We start from the raw sequence: 24,877 nt of genomic DNA on the forward strand, positions 1-24,877 counted from the left end.
TGTTCTCTTATTTCTTATCCTAAATTAATTTTTATTGCTTAAGTCTTCCAGTGAAGCCTACAGTTCCAATCTATAATTTCACTACTTTAAATTCTTTCACTACACTTTTATTCAATATACTTTTTTCACTAGCACTACACCAACTCGAAGGGCTTTGTTCTCTTCAACCTCCTTGTGAGTTCAGTGTTGTTTAGTAGTTGGATGACTTCGGTGTTGTCGTGTTGATGAAGACGTGACTTATGATGGGCTGCCAATCGTCTCATCTCGCTGGTCACATAGGGGATGTGCAGATCTCAGTGCAAATCGCTGTTCCTTATGTACCAGGGCGCATTCACCATGTTCCTCAGTACTTTGTTTTGGAATGTTCGAATCTGATTGATGTTAGATGTTCTAGAGCAGCTCCAAAGCTGAATTCCATACGTCCAGACAGGTTTTAGGATTTGTTTGTAAATTAATATTTTGTTGTCCAATGAGAGTTGTGATTGTCGGCCCAACAGCCAATAGATTTTACTGTATTCGAGTCCTAGCTCACTCCTTTTCATCTTTATATGCTCTTTCCATTTCAACTTGGCGTCAAGAGTCATTCCAAGGTATTTTGCTGTGTTGCTGTGTGGTACTACATTCCCATTCAGATTTATTCATATCGGATCATTGATATTTTTGTTTGTGAAGTTGATATGAATGGACTTCATCTCATTCAATCTAATTCTCCATTAATCCAAATAAAATGCTGTAAATCATCCCGAAAACTCCTGCTACTGCAAATATTGCCAACAGGGTTAACAGCTATAGTGAGCTGCACGTTATAATGGCAGTGGAGAAAGATAGGAGAACAACGTTGCCGAACCTCTGTCTTGTCAACGCGTTCTATATACGGTAGCTGATACAGGTTTATTGATGTAATAATAATAACTTTTATTCACTTCATTGTACAATTTTACAAAGCATAAAACATAAAAATATCAAGTGCACTCCTCATTAGGCTAGGCCTGCGTCGAGGAGTGGTTCGTCTTATGAATTACAGAAAATATATAAGAAAAACGATTCAGCTGCTTCAAGTACTATATAGAGCTACTTACATAAATAGTATTATCTTATGCCATTAAGCAATCTAAACAAAAATACACATCTTCCACAAAAAGAAACAAATTGATTACAATGCTTAGTTTATATAGCCTAGTTTACAGAATAAAGTTAAACATATTTCAATGAAACAAAACTAAACGAAACAATTTATGAAGCCGATAAATACAGTCTTAACCTTCTACAGAAAATCGATAAGGAGGACTCTCTAGAAATATCGAAAGGTAAAACATTAAATAAACGAGGACCCTGAAAGGCTGCATGACCAGCCGCAGATGCAGTTACACATCTCGGCTCATACAGTTTCTCTCTGGCTTGACCACGAGTTGTATATCCATGTTCAGGAGTCACTGGAAAATCTAATGGTCGTTCAAATACATATTTTAATAAGTTCAATTTATATAAATCCTCAGGGCTTAGAACTTTGAATTCTTTATAGATTAGGTTAGTGGGATATCTAATTGGTCTATTCCGACATATTTTTACAATTTTCTTATATTGCAAAATAAGGGGTTGTAAGATGGAAGATCCACAACCTCCCCATCCAACAATGCCGTATTCAATTACAGAAGAGATTAGGGCAAGGAATACCATCCTCAACTGGTACAATGGAAGAATATTTCTCAATTGAACAAACTTATAAAATGTTTTCCTTAATCTATTACAAACATAAGAAATATGTGGCTCCCACCTTAGTCGAGAACCTATCATGATGCCTAGGTATTTTACAGAATCATGAACAAAGAGAGCAACACACTGGCAATAAGACTGGTTACAGTCAGGTTTATGAATAATAATTTTAAGTTGGTACTCCTCAGAGAGCTTACCAGCCATTGTGAGGTAAAAGGGTAGAACCACAGTTTTATCTTTATTTATACATAATTTATTGTGGTCACACCTATTTTTTATCTTTGCTATACCACTATTTGCTTTCTCAAATGTTTCCATCCATGAATTTCCATGAAACAGAGCTACAGTGTCATCCGCAAATGAGTAGAGAGAGCCACAGTCTAGATCAATATTTAATAAATCATTAATATAAATTAGGAATAGAATTGGGCCAAGCACTGTTCCTTGTGGAATCCCAGCTTCAACTCTCCTATCGTTGCTAATTGTATCATCAATTTTTACGGCTTGTGACCTTAAGTTTAAGTACGACCTAAAAAATTTCAAAACTATGCCTCTAAAACCGATAATTTCCATTTTATTTAGCAAGAGTTCATGGTCCACTGTGTCGAAAGCCTTTTGGAAGTCCAGAAAGATTCCCAAGCACTTTTTTCCTCTATCTAAATGATTTATAACTTCTCTACTCACTCTAAATATTGCATCAGAAGTATTAAGGCCACTTTGAAAACCCAATTGCGAACTATTTAAGATTTTATATTTATTTAAGTAGGATTAACTTAACTTAACTTTATTTACTTAGGATGTAATATTAACTGTTCATTCTCGTTTAAAATAATTATATTTTACTGAGCAAGATATTGTATTTTTTCAATAATTTCATAATGAATTTTCAAAATTGAGATGAAATACTTTGTTGATTAATTATTAATTCTACATTGTTAAGAGACGATCTGGCAACAGAGCAAAGCGCGAAAGAGATAGCGCTATCCGCTTTGTTGAATGATAGACAAGGATAGCAATACCATTGCTAATCAAACACTGCCATTATAACGTGAACATCACTTTTGCAGAATGCCCGCTCATCATAATAAAGAGATAATTAATAATTATTATTATTAAACGAAAATCCAAATTAAATGCTGTGAATCACCCCGAAGACTTCTGCTACTGCAAATATTGACAACAGGGTAAACAGCTAGATGGAAATTCGATGAGCGCTACTATTCAAAAATTATTTGTCAGCCCGGGAATTTACATATGTCCCGATGATGCATAATTTTAATCTGTAAAGATATAATTAGCCTAATAAGGGAGAGAAAAAAACTAGAAAGAAGATCATTCTATGATCAGCATAATAGAGAGGGAAGAACTATAGTGAGGTCAATCCTACTCCCACTGACTCACTCCCACAAACGCTCTCGCTTCACTCTCTTCAATTATCAATTGATAGACGACGAAATTTTCAGCTGTTTTTCCATGGATGAACTATCCTTTCAATGTCCTTCAGCGAGTTTTTACAGGGATGAGACAGACCTAGTGTAATCGAATTTATAAGCGGACGAAATTCCCAGCTGTTTTTTCCAAGGATAAATTATGCTTTTAATGTACTTCAGCGAGTTTTCCCACGGCTGAGACTTAGTGTAATCTAATTTTTATATCATAAACCTACTTTGTTCCAAATTTCGTGAGAATCGTTTTCGAGATACGGTGACATACAGACATATGAACAGAAATTGCTCGCTTAATACTATAGCCTGGTTTTCACTAGAGGAGTTAGCGGTCGAGTAACTGGCATACTAACTCTACAAATTTTACTCTACTCTATTTACTTGGTCGAGTAACTGTTTTCACTACAATTGAGAATAGTAGGTAAAGTGTGTTGTCTAGTGAACAGAACTAATCTCAAGATGTCAATACTTTTTAATAAATTATCACTTAAAAACCTATTAACACTTTAATAAATTAACACTTTTTAATAAATAATAATACTTCTTAAACTTGATAGCCTACGGCACGACTCTACTCTACTAGCTCGAGACTGTTTTCATAAGCATAGTAGTGGTAGAGTGGAGTGAGAAGCGGTGGAGGGGGAAGGCAAGTGGTAGAGTACTATCCCACGGTGCCCATTATATACTATCGACCACTTACTCTACTAATGAAAACCAGGCTTATAGGATAATTTTGTACATGACTGGATAAATAAATAAAATAAAAATTATAACGTGACCTCACTATACAATGATAATGAGTTTGAGTTTCGTTTCAATTTTTAAAATTTTCAATTATTAATACAGTATTTTTCAATTATCAGTGATGATTTAGTGAAATATTCGTTGGTATTCAACTTTCCTAAATTCTAAATTCCTAGTTTATAAATATTTTTGACTCAAAATTAGACAAAAATCATGAAGTATAAACAATAACCTATTTTTGGAGAATTTTTATCCAAATTTGGGAAAGGTACAGTTTTGGGCTTTAAGCCTGTTGTTCCTCTCCCAATCATTCATAGTTTTGAGAATGATATATTGTATCTATCAATGTATATAAATCAATAAATAATTTTATGACTTATTTTGTGACTTGAGTGAGTGTATACCTCGACAAAGCTGTTGGTGATGAGATGCTGGTACTTGAGCTTGACCTTGGAGTCCTTGACAAGTCGCATGACGGATGCGTCGTCGACAAGGATGTCGCAGCCGTGTGCGGCGCAGGCGATCGTCTGCCCGACGCCCTCCTCCATGATCTTGGTGGTGAGGTACTCGCACCAGCAGGCCGTGCAGAAGCGGTGGCCGCACTCCAGGCCAGTCAGCAACTGCAACCACACAAACACACTGCATACAGCATACAATCACACTACATACAACATACAATCACACTACATACAAGCAACCAGCACACAGCTGGAGACAGGAGACTAGGGACAGGAGTAAGAGGAGAAGAAGAAATAGAAGAAGAAGAAGAAGGAGGAGGAAATGAAGAAGGAGTGAGAAGAGAGAAGAAAAAGACTGTATCAACCTAGCTACAAGACAGCAGAAGATAGGAAGACATCAATGTGAAGACTATGTAGTTGGTGATGATGGTTGAAGCTGAAAATTAGGTGTTTTTCACAATACAAGGAGCATTGTTGTCAGGTGTACCTGGAAATCTATGAGATAGAGCGCTCTACCTGATCTCAGATTGTAGAGCACAAAAATACGCCCAGAGGGATTTTGAATTATACATCTAAATGGTAACAATCGGAACATATTGTTGATCAAAAACTAAAATTCATCAAAATTGATTTTTCTCTTCAAATTCCACTCATTTTTGAAATATCATAACTCAGTACTCATTGGAGATAGAGAGTTCCGAATGATCTCATTTAATACAGAATTTCATATTCTAGAAAAAAGGCAAGAGCAAATTTTTCTGTCCGATTACGAGATTTGGCAGAAATAGCTGAAAACTGTAAAATGAGCCGAAAATCCGAGGTTTTTGGGCCCCCTGTATCTAGCACAAGGAAATTTTGCATGAAGAAATTGGTTCTGGACTTCTGTTATGTACCCAAATAATGTATAAAAAAATCAGAACTACAATATAAATTGCAAGCACACCCCTTTTTTATGTCTATATTAACTGGTCTATATCGATAATCTGGAATTATGAGTATTAGTCCAGGCAATGAATGCTCAAAAAAGGGTATAGAGGGAAAAGTTTGGAAGACAATTTTTGACCCCGCAGTTCTGTTTAGGGTGGTGAGGAGGTAAACATATCAAAAGTCCCCACCCCTACCCACTGTGATAAGGAGGTGGGGGTGGTTCAAAGGTGGTGGTTGGTTTCTCGCATATAACTCGAAAACTATGCATTTTACAGACATAACTATTCTATAATAAAATAAAGCTTACATAATTTACTATAATATTGATCTAACAACTTTTTCTATATCTCTTTCACTTTTCGAGATATCCGCTCTAAAAGATGTGACATTTTTGAAAAAACACATTTTCCCTCAATTTTTTGCTATTTTTTGCTCTTATAACTCTTTGAATATCGATGGAAAAATCCATGCTGATCATGAGCTTATAGAGCATCAAATTCTCTTCAATTTGATGTATAATTTCACAAGTTTACGCACATCCCCACGACTGTTGCAGCAGCATCAGTGTTGAGTGTGAGATCTTCAGTTGTGCAAAAATAGACCAATTGACAAAGGAATTTGGAGAGAATGTTTTGAACACAATTTTTGACTCTGCAGCTTTATTGAGACCAGTTAGGGGGTGAACATATCAAAAGTCCCCATCCCTATCCCTTGTGCTAAAGGGATGAGGGTGGTTTAAAACTTACATTTTTCAATGTTTTGCTTACACGCTCATATCTTGAGAAAAATAAGTTCAACCGACATGACTAGCTGTTCAGAAATGAAGCTTGATAAATTCTCTATAATATTTGTTGTGTGATTATTTGTGATATCGAACAATTTTCGAGATAAACGCTCTTAAAAGTGTAAAAATGTTGAAGTAGCAGCTTTTAATCGTATTTTTTGATGTTTCAGGCCTACAACACTCCAACAATGCATCATAAAAATGAATGCTCACCTTTGATTTATAGAGCTTTGTTTTCTCTTTAATTTTATGTATTATTTCACTACTTGATGTTTTCCTTCTATTGTTATAGCAGATTCAATGTGGTGGGTGTCTACTTATAAACAAAGATCTGAGCCAGCTGGTGACAGGACAATGACGCTGGAGACACACGAGGTCTGCTATCTCTTCATAGTGAATGATTTAATAGAATCATAATAGAATAATAGACAGTTGCCAACAGTTTGCAATTGAATTATCACATTTTCTCGAATTTAGAGCTAATTTTCAATTTTAGGTGAAAATGTTACTGGACATTAATTGAAGAGATTTTCATGCTCAATCTTTTTCACTCGAAATTTTTCGTTTAAATTATATCTGAAGCCTGATAATTGGGAATCTAAAATCAAACTTTGCATAGATGGGGCGGAGCTCCTGAAATTTTTATAGATATGGGACTTGTGGCAGTTGATAGAGCTTATCAATGACTATTCTAGGTATAAATTTGATCAAAATCGTTGGAGCCGTTTTTCAGAAAATTGCGAAAACCCTGTTTTTGACAACATTTTTTCAATTTTAGCCACCATCTTGAATTGCATTTGATCGAAATTGTTCGTGTCGGATCCTTATATTGTAAGGACCTTAAGTTCCAAATTTCAAGTCATTCCGTTAATTGGGAGATGAGATATCGTGTATACACACACACACACACACACACACACACACAAATATTGAATACCCAAAAACCACTTTTTTGGACTCAGGGGACCTTGAAACGTATAGAAATTTAGAAATTGAGGTACCTTAATTTTTTTCGGAAAGCAATACTTTCCTTACCTATGGTGATATGGTAAAAACATTGAATGGGAGATGGAAAGAATATTTAATTCTGTGTAATTCATCGTACATCACATATTTCCTGGACCATCTATTGACAATCAACAACTATGAAAACATTAAATCCATCTTTGGAACATTGATTTAACCTATCTTTTTTTCTTAATTCAACACTTTACTGATAGATATAACCATAGAGAAACAATAGCGTAAGTAGATATCTCATGGTATAGGCGTTTATGTCACAACTTTTACTGTTATCTCAAGCCGATTACTGTTGATTATTGTCGAGTTTTACTGTTTTGTTGGGGTGAGAGTGTATGAACGGCACAATATGAGAGACTAACAGTGTCACACAGCTTCACGGGAAAGAATTACATGAACTATCGGCTTGGGATAACAGTAAAAGTTGCGACATAAACGCCCTATACCATGGGATATCTACTTATTGTTTCTCTATGATATTACTACCAATTGATTGAGGAGAATAAGTTTTTGGAATAATAAATGCTGCATGACTAAGCACGTAGGAAGTACGTATTGAGATGTAAATGAAAATATTGATTGTCAGATAAATTTCATAGTTCACAAAAAAATAAAGTCAAGTGTGACATGAGATACATTGACCGGGTAAGCTAGTAGTGAATAATTGATGAGGAATATACTCACAGCACCGGGGAGAACAGTGAAACAGATCTCGCATTCCTCGGTTCCTGGCGTTGATTGTCTTCTATTTGGCTGAAAAATAGAATAGAAAACAGATAAACTCATCTCTATAAATATTCTAATAACAATGGAAATAAATCATGTTTTTGGACTCAGGGTACCTTGAAACGTCTAGAAAACAAGGACTAGGGTACCTTGAATTTTTTTTGGAAAGCAATACCCCCTTCCTATGGTAGTAAGTAGGGAAAGGAAAGTAAACCAAATCAAATAGGAATATTTCACTGAATCATCACTGATAACTGAAAAATACTGTATTAATTTATACATCACATTTAACCTTATCTGTCTCAATATTTGTGAAAATGTTGAGGTGCGTACAGATTCACGCGCCGCGAACATGAGCAATTCACTTATAATCAGCTGATGCCAAGCTTTTTATATCTATATCTTATACCGTTTCTGTAAAAATACAGATAGAGTCAGCTTATTAAAAGTGAATTGCTCATGTTCGCGGCGCGTATATCTGTACGCACCTTTATCTCAACAAGCATGCCCTCTATAGTGAGGTCCACGTTGTAATGGCAGTGTTCATCAACAAAACGGATAGCGCTATCTCTTTCTCGCTTTGCTCTGTTGCCAGATCGTCTTTAAATAATTTAGAATTATTAACAAGAAATATTTCATCGTCATTATGAAAATTCATTATTAAATTATTGAAAAATATAATATCTTGCTTAATAAAATATAACTGATTATTTTAAACGAGAATGAACAGTTCATATTACATCAATAAACCTGTATCAGCTACCGTCTATAGAAGGCATTGACAAGGTTCGGCAACGTTTTTCTATCTTTTTCCACTGCCATTATAACGTGGACCTCACTATAATAACAATGAGAAAATCATGTTTTTGGACTCAGTGTACCTTTTTACGTCTAGAAATTAGGGTACCTTAATTTTTTTTTGAAAAGCAATACTTCCCTTACCTATAGTAGTAAGTAGGGAAATGAAGGTAGAAATAAACTTCATATTGACTTAGCTATCCTTCAAAAGTGAATAAATAGATGGCAAATTCAATGAACACAGACAACGTCATGAATATTTCAAAATTATTTACCCGTCAGACGATTTCATATTAAATTAGCTCCAGGTTATCAGTTTGTTTTATGTTAATTGATCATTTGATTTAAATTTAGTTGAAGTTGAATTATTTATTTTATTTGTGTACTTATTATCTACAGTGATTGTTCACGGTTATCACTATTAAATGTATGTTATTTGAATAAAGAGATTTGAATTGAATTGAATTGAACGTTAAATTTATATAGCTAACTAACAATATGACACATAACACAAATTAGAGTCAAAAGTGACATTTAATATCAATTAACAATCAAAATATAATGTCAATAGCATGCCAAGTGAAATCAATGCATCAAACAATCGAAATTTGTCATTATAGGTTGAATCTGACGTCAATGTGTAATGATAATCCTCAATCCATTCAGTTTGATTGTACATTATAACTCTTACTAGTTAGGAATAGAAGTATTAATACTATTATTTTTTAGTAAGGAATGTTCTTTATTTGAATTGATTGTGTTGCATTGCATTTGTATTTTATAGTTTAAATGTTTGTACTTGGTGAAAATAAATTTTAATTTCAATGTACTTTAAACACACAAAAAATTGAAAATGAATCTATCACATAGATTGAATTAATAAATTTCACAAGACAGAATATAATACGAGGGCTATTCAGAAGTAACAAACGTTTTGAAATAGAATAAAAAGATTGAATGAGACAATAATTGTAATACCGGTTTGTTCAAAAAGCATGACCCAATTTTAAACAGTTGGGCCGGTTGTAGACGAACCACTATCGCATGTGGAATGTGGGAGCTACTATTTTCCTTCTGCGGTACCACAAACTCAGCACATATGGAATGCATTGGCAGGCATGGCAGTGGCACTGATACTTCCACATGGCGTTGTGCGCTGTGGTAGCGATTATTTTCCTTGCGATTGTGGTACCACTGGTTTGAGCACCACGCTTCCCCTAGCTTCTATACCACAATCCCACTAATGAGCGTTTTCTCAAATGTATTGTGAAAGACTCTCTGCATTTGTCGTATTGTTCTGTGGTATGTCGGTCCCACATCCCACATGCGATAGTGGTTCGTCTGCAACCGGCCTTATATTTATTGAGAAAAATGGTGTACACAAACCAATTTTACATCAAATTACACATAGAAGTATCAAGTTTATGATGATGTATTATAAGTGTTGTATGTGTCCTCCTTTTGAGACTCGGATGACATCCAAACGGTAGCCAAATTCATCCCAGACTGTTTGCAAGATGACTTCTCGGAAAGTAGCTACTGCATCAGTCATCCTGGTTTTTAGCTCCTCAATGTCAAGTGTTCAGGGAGGAACATAAACTCGATATTTAACGTTGTTCTTCCCTTAGCACTTGATATTGATGAACTAAGAACCAGGGTAACTGATGCAGTAGCTACAGTCCGAGAAGACATCTTGCGAACAGTCTGGAATGAATTTGGCTACCGTCTAGATTCGTCCGAGCCTCAAAAGGAGGGCACATAGAACACTTCATATCATCATAAACTTGATACTTCTGTGAGTAATTTGATGTAAAATTGGTTTGTATGCACCATTTCTTAAAATAAAAAACCGTTTAAAATTGGGTCAGTCTGAATGAAATTGGCAACCGTCTAGATGTCGTCCGAGCCTCAAAATGACGACACACACAGCACTTATAATAAATCATTAACTTGATACTTCTGTGAGTAATTTGATGTAAAATTGGTTTGTATGCACCATTTATTAAAATAAAAACCGTTTAAAATTGGGTCAGTCTGAATGAAATTGGCAACCGTCTAGATGTCGTCCGAGCCTCAAAATGACGACACACACGACACTTATAATAAATCATAACTTGATACTTCTGTGAGTGAATTGATGTAAAATTGGTTTGTGCACACTATTTTTTAAAATAAACATAACTGTTTAAAATTGAGTCATTCTTCTTGAAACGCCCGGTAGGATTCATTTGAATAAGCAGAAAAATTCTATATTTCTATAAAAGTACTACATAGTCGCCAAACAGATTGAGGCACTAATCATAGCGGTGGACAAGCTTTGAAATTCCTTCGTCACAGAATTGCGATACATGTGAGTTGAGCCACCTGGTGACTAACAGCTGCTACTCTTCGTTGTCACCAAGTGCTATAGTGCTAACCAAGCCTTCATTTTCGGCAACAAGTGACAGTCACTTGGAGCAAGGTCTGGACTGACTAAGGATGGGCCTACACCTGTTAGTCAAGACAAGACTACTCACCATCAGTCATGTTCAGTCACCATACTTCACATAGCTGCTTGTGACGCCACAGATGAACTGGTTGCCAAAGTAGATCAGAAAAATCGCCGCTTTACAATAAGTTAGTCAAGACAACACAGGATCAAACACGTTTAGTCGCAATACTTCACATAGCTGCTTGTGACGCAACTCACACTGATTAGTCATTGCAATTAGACATGTCTTCATTAGCAACTATATGAAGTATTGTGACTAAACGTGTCTTGTCTAACCGGTGTACCTCCAGCCTAAGGGTAACCGTCCACTGGAACCGTATTCAACCGATCCGTTCGGCCGTTAAATCGGACGAATCTGCCGGCCGTTAATTCGGCCGAATATGGTCGTCCATTGGAACCGTTTACGTCAGTCTAGTTGCCAGTTATTGAATTGACTACTATCATAGCCACCACAATTTTTCATAAACAATGATTATATTGAGATTTTGAAAATTGAATAAACAAATATCCACTAAATTAGTTATTCATTATTAAGCAAGCTTTGTTCACAGACTCCTTTGAACATCATGACGATGACATCTTTTGTCTCGCATATCCCACAATGGATTATGGTCTTGAACCAAACTTATCAACTTTTCATTGTCCATAGTTACAACTTTACAAAACAGAACAACTTCAAAAAACAAAACAAACAAGACTGTGAAACAATTTTAGGTTAGGAACACTTTGTTGTCTCAGCTCGACTAGTTAGTTCAGCCGGATAGAGCCAGAAAATCCCATTCAATTCGGATCGAAAAATTGATCGGCCGGAGACGGCCGTATGAACCTGTTGCAATGGACGAGCATTTATTCCTTTCTTTGTTGGGGGATAGTTCGGTCGCGTTCGGTAGTTTTCGGCCGATGCTAGTTCGGACAAAAATGGTTCTAGTGGACGGCCCATCTAAGGCTGACAAGACTAGTCACGATCAGTCATGTTTAGTCACAATACTTCACATAGTTGCTTATGAAGACATGTGTCTAATTGCAATGACTAATCAGTATGAGTTGCGTCATAACAACAATGTGAAGAATTGTGACTAAACGTGTTTGATCCTGTGTTGTCTTGACTAACTTATTGTAAAGCGGCGATTTTCCCGAATTTTCTGATCGACTTTGGAACTTTATACTCTTTTTCTCGTCATGAACGCTAGCGCGGCCATTTTTCAACGCTCTACAAAATCTCTGGACCGAGCTTTCATTCATAACGACGTTTCCCGTACACTTTGCACAACTGACGATAAATTTCAATTTGTTTTAAGGGGGTTAAAGAAACGAGATGGGGCCGCGCTACCTGTACACTGGGCTATTGTTCCAGAAAGGTGCATCCTCTAACTCTCGACTAGCATACTTTATTGTCCTCTGATTCCGATTCATTACCCTCATTAGTGGCACCGTGTTTTTTCTAAATTCAAGTAAAATGCCGTCGTCGACCACGACAGGGAGAGAATCTCATATTGGGTAGATTTCAATTTGATTTTGTCTACATAACCTAAAAGATTATGCTCAATTATGTTTTAATGGGGCAGGTTGAGCTTATACTTTTTTATACTTTTAAATGAAATTGGGCCATATGAATAAAGTTGAGCATTTGCTTATACTTCTAAAATATGGAGCATTTGCTTCATTTTCTATGAATAAACGTGAGCAAAACCTTTTCCTCAAAATTGTATAAATAAACTAGAGCATTTGCTCAACTTTTGAAGCAAATGCTTCAAAAAATGGGAGTCTAGTCTAGAGCAGCTTATCACCTTTTGCTCATAGTAAAATGGCTTAACTAATCCGTATGAGGAAGAGGAAACTATACCAGATACGATCACAACCAATAGTTGAGAACTATAAAACTCTTATTAGATTCAACCATGATATAATATCACCATTATCCCTACAAAATAATAAATACAAAAGATACCTGTTATAAAGATAGCCATCACAAAATAGGAGATAGGTATTAAGAAGATGAGAGAGTGTGGACGATTATAAGAAGGCTATTGATATTATAAGAATATGCTGAAGATTATTATAGTGATGACATTTTTCACGTTATTATTTCAAAATTCTAAACTCAACTAACCTAAAACTCTATTCATAGATAGAAAACAGAGCAGACGACGCAAACACAAGCGGTGCACCCTACTTGCATATTTAGCGCTTCCGTGAGCTATAAAAAAAACTAAGGCTACAAAAGCGAATCAGCTGATGAAGAATCTCTAAAATACGTGAGCATTTGCTCCAGAGTTCAGGAGCATAAGGTAAAGCTTATTCATATAAAATGAGCAAATGCTTTTGCTTCTTCCTTTGCTCATGAGCAAGAGCATGGAGCATAAGGTTTTGCTCATGAGCATTTGCTCTGGTTTTATTCATAAGGGCCAATATGTTGATATTATTAGAAATGTTTAATCGTGGAAAAATAAAAAAAATGAAAATTCTCTGAGTTTCAATATATCTTTCATATTTTTTTAGCAAACTATTCATTGAAAAAAAATGTTCCTGTTAACTAACAGAAATGATTGACCATATGATTTTGACTTGGAACATTTTGAAAATTTTACTAGAATCTTTATGCTGTTTTAAGTTTTTTCATGTCTTTCGATTTGTGATAAGTTTCAACTTCAATCTTTTTCTAAACTTAATCCTAATTTGGTTCATAACAAGTTAAATTCTATTTCAATTTTATATTGTCGACCAGTCACCCTGAGGTAGGTATGTTAGTTGGTATGTAAGTTGCACTGCGGGTTCGAATGGGTTGACGTCCTCAGCTGTGGCAACAGTGTCCCTGTCGTGCTCGTCATTTGTCTCACCATCAGGAGTATCTTCTTGCTTGATGAAAATTGAAGTGACTCCATCTTCATCCTCATATTGGTTATCAATTTTTTGATAATCCATCAAAGATAGGCTAGGCCTAACCTATTTATTGAGTCTGACTACTGACTACGTCCTACGGATCAAAAAGTTGATCATTAAATATAATCCTTAATTCCTCCTTCTACATCCATGACCAGGGAACTGGATAGATGGCGTCGAATGGTAAAGATGACAGGTCAAACTATATTGTCCTTGTGAGCATTAAAATACTCATTGACTGAGTAGAATGGTTCCTCTTCAGCCAGATCTCAACTCGGTTTTTAAAAGCAATACCCTGCAGGTTCTTCACACCAGCAGGCAGGTCATTGTATAGGCGCAGTGCAAATATTGGGAAGGAGTCTTTTCTCTTGTGGTTCTGCAGCGCGGTATGTCATTGTCAAGTCTCCTCCTTGTAGCGTGCACATGACGATCAGCCATCAGCACATGACTGCCCTCGGTGTCCTTAACATGCAGCAGACTCAACAGTATGTACTGGTTGAAGACCGTAAGGATGCCCAGGTCATGAAGATAGGCCTACAGTGCTCACGATGCCCTGCTGAGGTGATCACTCGAAGTGCTTTCTTCTGGACATCAGCACACTCTTGCAGCCCGCTGCATGCCCCCACAGCAGGAGTCCATACAGCAGATGGGAATGGAAAAGGGCAAAGTATACCATCACCATATCTTTCCTGCTGAGAAGGGCTTGAGTCTACGCAGCAAGTAGATTACTCGTGCCAGCCTGGTGCAAACTCCATCAATATGGCCTGCCCATGTCAATTTTGAGTCAATGACAAATCCCAGGAGTTTCACCACTGATTTATGGGAAGAGTCAGCAAGGCTGCGAAGTCCACAAACCAGTTGCTGAGTCTTCCCCTCATTCAAGCAGAGTCTGTTTCTCTCAAACCACTGCTTGGCATCATCAAAAACTCGCTGAGCCTGCAAGCCAGCTTGTTCAACCGTCCGCCCCTAGAGTAAATTGTGGTGTCATCCGCAAACATCAGCACCGGTCCAAGAAGCCCAAGATCATTGATCATGACCAGGAAGAGTAGTGGGCCCATCACCGATCCCTATGGCACACCATGATCCACCTGCATAGGCTGTGAGAGAGCACCTCCATGGATATGATCTGCTTCCTTCCAGTCAAGTAGGATCTGAGGGTCACAAGCACCTCACCACCCAGTCCATACCCAGCAAGCTTCTCAAGAAGAATTCCATGAGGCACGCAATCAAATGCCTTACTCAGATCACCAAGGACCAGGTGAACAAGATCTCTCTCCTCAAAGGCTTTAACAATAAAATCAATCATCTCTGAGACAGCTGTAAACGTAGACCTTCCACTTCTAAAGCCATGCTGTGCGTCAGAAAAAAGATTATTTCTCTCGAAGTGGAACACAAGTTGCTCCTTCATTAGGACCTCAAACACCTTACCCAATACAGGAATGATTGATATAGGTCTATAGTTGTTCATAGACTCAGGGTCACCCTTTTTGAAGACCGGAATCGTGCGGGATAACTTCAGGACATCAGGAAAACAGCCATGTCGCATACAGACATTGAGCACATGAGACAGGGGAAGAGCAATCCCATCCGCAACACACTTCAGCACACCAACTGTAACTCCATGGACGTCAGGACTGTGGGAGTTCTTGAAGCCGCGAATAACACGAACAACATCCGCAGGTCTGACCTCCTTCCACCGTTCTAACTTCACTCGGTTGTTATTGTAACCAGGAGCATTGTATCTCACATCATTCATGGAAGCAACTATCTTTTCCACCTCACCAATAAAAAAGCTGTTGAATTCATCGGTGTAGCTTTACATTTAGGTCTCGAACAATCTTGGCGATCTGGTTTAAGAGGTCCCAGGCAGCTTTACATGGGTTTCCTGCAGATTCAATTTTTGACATGTTGGCCGCCCTTTTAGCAGCATCAACCTCAGCTCGATAAATGCTCTTTGCTCTCAGGTACTGGTTGCGGAGATGAAGTCTGTCCCCCTCATCATCAATGAGCCCCATCCTCGCATGGAGAGCAACTTCTGCTCTGATTTGTGCCAGCCTTGGTGTGTACCAGGATTGTCATTGAGAATCTTTACAGACTTTCCATGATTCCTTGCAATTTCCTGGAAGTTCTGGCTTTTAAAGGAAATGACTGTTGAACACATCCATAAAAGACTCAAAGAAAACACCAAATGCGTTCTCTGGCTGATAACAGTTCAGAACATTGCTCCAGTCAACACCATCAACAGCAGCCTTGAAGAGAGGCAGTCGGTCTGCCCTGATAGTACGATATGTGATTGGTCCAGTATCAGGCTGCCCAGCTCCAGAATCACTCACCAGCCCCAGGTGCAGGTCCATCACAACTGCATCATGGTCAGCAATAACTGGATCAACAACAGTCACTTCATATTCCCAGGTGTTCAAGGATGTTGCAATTGTGTCCAAGCAGGAGCTACCACGAGTCGGATCACGGTTTGTGATAATAGACCATGACTCTGGAGAAGATACTTGAAGATAGAGTACTTTTCATCCTCAACTTGCAGATGTATGTCATTTCTTTGTTATGTGAGGGGTCATTTTATGTATTCAAATTTACAGAATATTTTTCTATTCTAAATCATTTTGTTGGACATCATATTTTTCTTATGTCAACTAGGATCAACTACATGTATTCTTGCTCATGTGATTTAATAGTTTGTGATTCATACTATTGATGTCAGTATTTTACTGGTTTTACCTTTGGTATATTCTTTAATGCTGATTAAAGTTTGTATTTTACTAACCTACTTTTTCATTTGGCATTTCACCTTAGCCTACAGTTTGTTGATTAGTTTTAATACTGAGTTGCCTAAAACTGTTTTGCATTCATTCCAGTGCACAGGTTTTTGAATGCACAACGGTTCTTGCACTCATGTGGAATTTCAGTCAGGTGTCAAATCAGTCAAGACACATTGTTTCTCTCTTATTTCAGAATTTGATTCATTCTCTCCTATTTATACAGTCCACTCTTTTCTAAGACTAAATTTCACAGTTCTAATTAGGTGTTTTCTTCTCAAACACAGCTGTGTTTGGATTTTCACAGTTCATGCTGGTATATTTAAATATATATATATATATATATATATATATATATATATATATATAATATATATATATATATAATATATATATATATATATATATATGTTATTTATTAAACAACAAAATTTCAAAGTTAATTAAAAATTGTAAATTATTGAATAGTTCTTTTTGATTATGTTAATTTTGGATGTTCAGAGAGATATTTTTTTTAAATCGAAACTTTGTTTCTTGTTTTGGCACATGGTATATAAACTTCATCTCTTCTCTCCATTGATGAAATCATGTAATATTCATGGAAAAATAAAAATTCTCCCAAGTTATAATTTATATATTTCATATTTTTTCAGCAAACTATTCATTGAGAAAAAATGTTTCTGTGAACTAACAGAAATGAATTGACCATATGATTTTGACTTGGAAAATTTTGAAACAGATAATCACGATATCAGGTTAAAATAAAAACAAAAAAGGCAAGCGTATGTAGAATACTTTGTTTTTTCCTGCTTCCCTAGCAACGAATTCGAATATGATGAAACCTATTAATGTCGAGGGGGCGTTCGGTGCTATGCGATTGGTATTCGGTACCGAATTCAAACCGAATCATCGTTTCACACTTATCAGAATCTGCCGAAAACGAAACTAACCGAACCGAAAGTGTGTGAAAGTAGCCTCTAGCTAGCAACGAATTGAAACCTGATGGAATTTATTAGAGTCAAGTGGGCGTTCGGTTCTATTCGGTACCGAATTCAAACCGAATTACCGTTTCACACTTATCGGAATTTGCCGAAAACGAAACGAACCGAATGAGTGTGAAACTAGCCTTAGGCTAGCAATGGACCACGGAAATGTTGAAATTTAATAACAACAGGCGACCACTAGAACTAGGCCCGGTCTCATTTCTTCAACCCGTTCTAGGTTTTTTGCTAACAAAAACGTATTACTGATCTGACCTCCGACTTATGTGAATTATACTTTCGTTGTGTGCGATTCCAGCTCCATTCAAGATTATTCATCTTTCTTACCTTATCTAATCAATCTCATCTAACTTACCTTTGGTCTGGTTATCACTTGGGGATTCCTGAACGGATTTATGACCCTGGCTTCGGCAAATAACTGCTCCTGATCACCATCGTAGAATCTTTCCATCAGCTTCTCTTTGTCCCACCGGAAGTGGTTCAATAGAATTCGAGTTGTAGTTGCCGGAATCTGAAAACACAGATTTATTTATTACATACAATTACTTAATATGAGGAAAGGCACAACAGGCTCATGCCCAAAACTGTCCCATTTCCAATTTATACTTTACTGTCCAAATCAAAATGTTGGTTATGTCACTTTTCAAAGTACAATTTACGCTCAGATAGATAAATTAATAGATTTAATTCTTTTGCTATCGGACCATACAGTCATTAGCAACGTCAGTAAAATATTCATAACACAACGCTTAGTTAGAAAGAATGTGAGAAAAACTCCTCCAAAGAATAGAAGGGGTTTGCACGCAGAAGATCAAATAGTAATTTGATAAACAAAGAGAGTGAATAATTTTTTATTGACTGGCAACCTATTGTAGACACTTGTTCCCAAGACGTGATGGGACGTCTGTACTTTGGTTATAAAGTTGTTGTCTTTGGCGGGTGTTATATATATGAATAAATCGTACCTCTTGTTCTCATTTTAGTCTTATTTTTGTGTAACAAAATAAATATATTGGTTGTAAACCGTTAATATACGAAGAGAAACAAATAACACAATATAGTAAGTAGCTTTATAATAGGTTAATTTCACGCTTTAATTTATCTAGATTATAAAAAGGTCCTCGTTATAATGGCAGTGAAGAAAGATGGGAGAAAAGCGTTTCCGATTCTTTGCCTCGCCAATGTCTTTCATAGAGGATAACTGATACCAGTAGCCTATATCTAACGTAAGAATAACACTGTTCATACTTATTTAAAATACTCTATTATGTTTCAATAGTAATATAATAGTCTATTATATTTAATAGTCATCACAGATTAATAGTCATGAAAATGTATTTTTTAATGATGAAATAGTTCTAATAAATTTTTATAAATCAAGATGGCTGTAACTTATAGCAATTTTCGATTGAAATATTAGCCACCCTACAAAATCTTTATCGATATTACTCTACAACCGTTTTTCATTGTAAATATTATGTAAAAAATACGCGATCTGCCACTTTTGAAAAGTAACTCGTACCTATTCAGATTTGCTTATTAAGCCAACACTATTTTTAATATATTTATTATTCTCAATATTCTCTTTATTAAAGATGTATTTAAGAATATTAGATTTACATGTTTGTATTAATCTGAGTTGAAATTACAAACATGTAATGAAATTTCCTGGTATGCACTATGTAAATCCTAACCTGACAATTGATTGGTAACTAGCCAAGTGATACGCATTTTGCAAATAACATTTTTATAAAATAATTGAATATTTTGTCTTGTAATGCTTTGTGATAGTGAATGAATATTTTTTCAAACAGAGCTCTTGTTTCTAGCTATTCAATCAATTATTTATTTTGGGCGAATTACGTATCTAGATCTACAACAATGGATGACATTACAGTCATGTAGTTCAATTCTTACCTCGACTACCATGTTCACTTCCTTTATCGAATCCACCATATGTTGAACAATTTCCTCAGTAGAAAGAACTTCGAATGGATAATCGTCGTCAGTTTGTCTTTCTCTAGGATTATTAGCTTCAACTTCCATTGGAAAATCAACTTCATCACCACTAGATTCATTTCCAGAGTCCACCTCATCGTAAAGTGTTTCATCCTCTGAATCCATGACTGAAATGATGAAGAAAATCCCTTTGAACCACAGTTATTGATATTTCAACAGTTTAACTTCTACAGACAACAATAAAAACTGATAATTTATATAAGGTCACGAAAACAAAAAAATTATTCACCTGTCCTGTACTGATATTCCCCACTCCACTCAACAAAATCTTCACAACATATGTGACGTCACATTGAATAATTTCAATGCCTTCTGACAGCTGATGGTGCCTAGATCTTGATTCAGAAAAATTTTAAAGCCCAGTACTGAAACACAGATTTATGCGAGGCAAGCCTCAGTGAGGCAAACACGGTTTAAAACGCATGCGTATAAATGTCTCGATGGAGAGAATCGTAGGAAGTCAGCTGTTACGTTGTTTCATTTTTAGTAGGTTATGTTTGGGTCTAGTCCATTGCAATCGTAACTTCGCAGAACGAATACACAACAAGTTGTTGTTCAGTAAACTTCTTCATAAAACCTTAAAATTGATAAATTTCAAGAGAAAACATCAAATAACGTTATTATATGGTAAGAATAAATATATTGTCTTGTTGCAGTACTTCAGAAATATGCAATTGTTAAATACAACATATCATTCTTGAAGATATGTATGTTGCGATCAATTTAAAATTAACCATAGAATTCATCTACTGATTTGTCTTTCCCGATAACAGTGGATCAAAGATTAGCTGGAAGTTTCATTCTTCAGTACTGCCAGTGATTTTGAAGACAAAATTTGAACCTCCATATGGTATGTAAACAAACCTGTTGTCATTTTATATTTTCATTATTTATCTTCAAATTTGATGTGACACAAATTATTTCTATGTTATTAATATCTGCTGGTTCAATTCACGCAACATTCTTTGCTTATATTAATAAATATATCTGGTGGACCGAATTTATTGAGGAGCATACATACCACCTTAGAGTAGGCTATAGTGCAAGATACTCTATGTACACCTTCTTGACGATTCTGACAGAGGAAACCATCCATTGACGATTCCTCGATCCCAGGACCGTGAGGAAGACATCAGAAGTAAGAAGAAAGTAAGTAAGATGGGTCGTGGTCCAAAATTAAACTGGAACCCCTACATTGAAGTCATCTGTAAGAAGCTATCACGGGTGATTTTCTTATTAAGGCAGCTTATGCTCAGTGTGCCAAAGGACTATGTCAAGACAGCCTATTTCTCATTCTTCCAAGGAATCATGTTGTATGGCCTTGAACATTGGGGTGCAGCTAGTGGAGTTAATAGAATTATCCGGCTTCAGAAGAAGGCCATACGAATTATTACTGGCTCAGGAATCATTGACCACTGTCGTCCTCTCTTCTGTGCCGAATCCATCATGACAGTGGTATGCCTCTACATCTTTATATCACTGAAAAAAGTTAAGATTTCTTTGAGAGTATGCGACTGCGTAGTGACATCCATAACTTTGACACCAGGGGCAGGTACCAGGTCGACATTCCATTTACAAGGCTGAGAGGAGTGAGGAATAGCCCTAGTCACCTAAATGCCAGATTTTTCAACAGGCTTCCGGCAGCAGCTAGGTCTCTACCAACCAAAGAGATTCTCCGGGGCACTCATAACTTTCTGATACGAAATGAATGAGTTTTTCAGTGTTCCTGAAAGGACTATCAATGTGTTTTACAAAAGTACCTGAATCTTACTGTGATATTTTAGTATTTTGATAGATTGAAATCTATATTTAAAAACCAATTTTAGTACCTTGTAAACTTTGACGAACAAATTGCTGTATTTGATGGCTTAAAGGCAATAAAAATTATTTATCATTTAGATTCCAATTTTTATAGATGCCAGTAATCAGGTCCATAGTGATGTACATTTTATTATTGCCGTATTTGATTAACATTTAAACTGCTATCCTTATCTATCATTTAACAAAGCACATAGCGCTATCCTTTCCAAGTTCTGCAACATTGCCAGGTAGTGTATAACAATATAAAAATGTAATCAATTTGTGAAATATTAGTATAATATAATAATTCATCATCCAATCATTGAGAAATATTTAATTTCTAGTTGCAAAAAATGTAATTGATTATTTTAAACAACAATTAACATATATTAACTTATATCAAAATATACCGGTTTCATTGTCCTCTACAGAAGGCAGTGGCAAGGCAGAAAATCGGAAACGCTGCCCTCTTATCTTCATCCACTGCCATTATAAAATGCACCTCATTATAGTTCCAGATATATGTCCTGACAGCAAATAGCGAGGTCATCAATACGGTAACGATATCACTTTTAGTGCTCTTTTTATCACTTTTTAGGGAGCACGGTAGTGCTTCCTAAAGTGCGAGATAAATTTCTTTTAACACGGCTCTTTCTCAAAGACGGAGAGGTCCGATGCTCTATCCTCCACTAATCTCTCCCACTACCTAGCAGCATTCTCCTTCATTTGTGTCTGTGTGAGAGAGCTTTGTAACGCTTCGCTCCCCACCACTGGCAATGTTCCAAAGTGATATGTTTGTGTATGTTACGGAGATGTGTTCATCACAAGAACCTGAAGCGAAATGACACGGCGCATCCAATTGTGCGCAGGATGTCCGTCTGTGACTATGCTACAAAATGTGGAGGGAGAATGGGTTTCTCCTCTTCATGTTAAAAGTAATTTATCTCGCACATTAGCGTATTGTAGATTCAGTCGAAAGACGAGCGCTGCCTATAAATGCAGTTAGGACCGGTTTCCGAGCTCGGGATTTAGCTAAGCTCTAGACTTTAAACAGCTGGAGTCGGAAAATTGGTTTTCCGAAACGGGGCATAGTTGCAGTTTTTATGATAATCTTTATTTTCTTATTTCTATAATTGGAAACGTTTTTTCTTGGCGAAATAAAACATTCCTAAATAATTCAAAATAGCGGAAACTTTACACTATTTTCTCTGTATTTTATTTTTTGTTCGATTTTCTTCTTTTTCGAAATTTATATTAAACATGGACTACGACTTCGTCCCTTTTCGGAAAGCCAATTTTCTGACTCCAGCTGTTTAAAGTCTAGAACTTAGCTAAATCCCGAGCTCGGAAACCGGCCCTTAGATATCAAATTTACACTTCATGACAAGAAGTCATTTTCTCATCTAATTAATTCAAATTTGAATGTTGCAGCTGTATGGTCAACCATCAACACACAACAATGTAAACCAGAGTCGGTATATTTTGAAGGCTCCAAGATAAATAGTTCAGCTGTGACTGCCTGACTTGGCTACAACAAAAATGGCTTTGAGCTTTGAAATGCAAAATCTTTCTATCAATCCATCAGAATTCAAGTTGCCAGGCTATCGTTTCGATAAACTTCTCGGAAAGGGGAGCTTCGCCACCGTCTACAGGGCTGTAGCTCTGGTGAGTATAGATAAATAATTATTTTATTTGTTCTAGAGCCTTAACTCATAAAAATGGGTTATTGTGAGGTCCACGTTATAATGGCAGTGTTTGATTAGCAATCGCATTGCTATCCTTGTCTATCATTCAACAAAGCGGATAGCTCTATCTCTTTATTGCTTTGCTCTGTTGGCAGATCGTCTTTTAACAATGTAGAATTAATAATGATCAACAAAATATTCTATCTTAATTATGAAATTATTGGGAAATATAATTTCTTGCTTGATAAAAATATAATTGATTATTTTAAACGAAAATGAACCGTTAATATTTCATCAATAAACCTGTATCAGCTATCTTCTATAGAAGACAATGGCCCATATTCAAATGCCAGAGCAAATGCTCATGAGCAAAAGGTGGAAGCAAAAGTATTTGCCCATTTTTATAGGAATAAGCTTTACCTTATACTCTTACCTTATGCTCCTGAACTCTGGAGCAAATGCTCACGTATTTTAAAGATTTTTTAACCAGCTGATTCGCTTTTGTAGCCTTACTTTGTTTTTATAGCTCATGGAAGCGCTAAATATGCAAGTAGGGGGCACCGCTTGTGTTTGCGTCGTCTGCTCTGTTTTCTATTTATGAATAGAGTTTTAGGTTAGTTGAGTTTAGAATTTTGAAATAATAGCGTGAAAAAATGTCATCTCTATTATAATCTTCAGCATATTACTTAATCTTCTTCATATAATAACAGCTGTGCTTATGAATTTAAGTTTGACTTTTGGTCCTTAAAAATATTTATTTAAAATGTGAATATTTACTATTCCGTTGATAATAATGTGAAATATATTCCTATGTTTGGTTTTGAAACATCTAAATTCAAAAATCTACATTGTGAAAATAATTGAAGACTGATAATTTTGTGAAGTGAGCAACTGCAAGACTCAACCTATTTGGGACTATGTGTAACCTTATATAAATTTGGGAGAGGAATAGCACAAGGTTAACTTATTTTTTCTCTCCCTATAATTTTAATGGTGTACTTTTTGTATGACTTAATAAAGAATAAAGAATATTCTTATAATATCATTAGCTTCTTATAATCGTCTACACTCTCATCTTCTTAAATGCCTATTTCCTATTTTATGATGGCTATCTTTTGTATTTATCCTTTTGTAGGAATAATGGTGATATATATTATGGTTGAATATAAAAATAGTTTTATAGTTCTCAACTATTGGTTGTAATCGTATCTGGTATAGTTTCCTCTTCCTCATACGGATTAGTTGAGCCATTTTAGTATGAGCAAAAGGTGAAAAGCTGCTCTAGACTAGACTCACCTTTTTTTAAGCATTTGCTTCAAAAGTTGAGCAAATGCTCTACTTTATTCATACAATTTTGAGCATAAGCTTTTACTTTTGAGCAAATGCTCAAACTATTTTTTTGATGAGCATGAGCAAAAGGTTTTGCTCACGTTTATTCATAGAAAATGAAGCAAATGCTCCATATTTTAGAAGTATAAGCAAATGCTCAACTTTATTCATATGGCCCATTGTGTTGAATTGAATAAAATTATTGATTGATTGATATCATTCTAACTATACGTATAAGAAATGAGATTTTTATAAATGAAACTTTTATTTTCCTGAATGTAAATTA

At 36.0% G+C, this 24,877-nt stretch overlaps 3 protein-coding genes across 3 annotated transcripts in view; 1 reads left to right on the forward strand and 2 right to left on the reverse strand.

The window, feature by feature from the left end:
• LOC111059331 (E3 ubiquitin-protein ligase ariadne-1) overlaps positions 1-20,081 on the reverse strand; it is a 35,601-nt gene extending 15,520 nt beyond the window's left edge. Inside the window, exons 1-5 of the mRNA XM_039435217.1 lie at positions 20,007-20,081; positions 19,676-19,884; positions 18,114-18,269; positions 7,776-7,844; positions 4,307-4,522 (exon numbers count right to left, since the gene is read on the reverse strand). Of these exons, the coding sequence (XP_039291151.1) occupies positions 4,307-4,522; positions 7,776-7,844; positions 18,114-18,269; positions 19,676-19,882 (648 nt within the window). The 5' untranslated portion in view covers positions 19,883-19,884; positions 20,007-20,081. The remainder of the gene's footprint in view (positions 1-4,306; positions 4,523-7,775; positions 7,845-18,113; positions 18,270-19,675; positions 19,885-20,006) is intronic.
• LOC120352904 (transcription initiation factor TFIID subunit 10-like) overlaps positions 1-24,877 on the reverse strand; it is a 207,195-nt gene that overhangs the window by 113,148 nt on the left and 69,170 nt on the right. The gene's annotated exons all lie outside the window — the stretch shown is intronic.
• LOC111044983 (serine/threonine-protein kinase ULK3) overlaps positions 20,263-24,877 on the forward strand; it is a gene marked incomplete at its 3' end in the record, with an annotated part of 39,902 nt that continues 35,287 nt past the window's right edge. Inside the window, 2 exon segments of the mRNA XM_039435218.1 lie at positions 20,263-20,627; positions 23,009-23,242. Coding sequence (XP_039291152.1) covers positions 23,117-23,242 — 126 coding nt within the window.

The sequence above is a fragment of the Nilaparvata lugens genome, chromosome 9 (assembly GCF_014356525.2).
Source record: "Nilaparvata lugens isolate BPH chromosome 9, ASM1435652v1, whole genome shotgun sequence".
Taxonomy (NCBI): domain Eukaryota; kingdom Metazoa; phylum Arthropoda; class Insecta; order Hemiptera; family Delphacidae; genus Nilaparvata; species Nilaparvata lugens.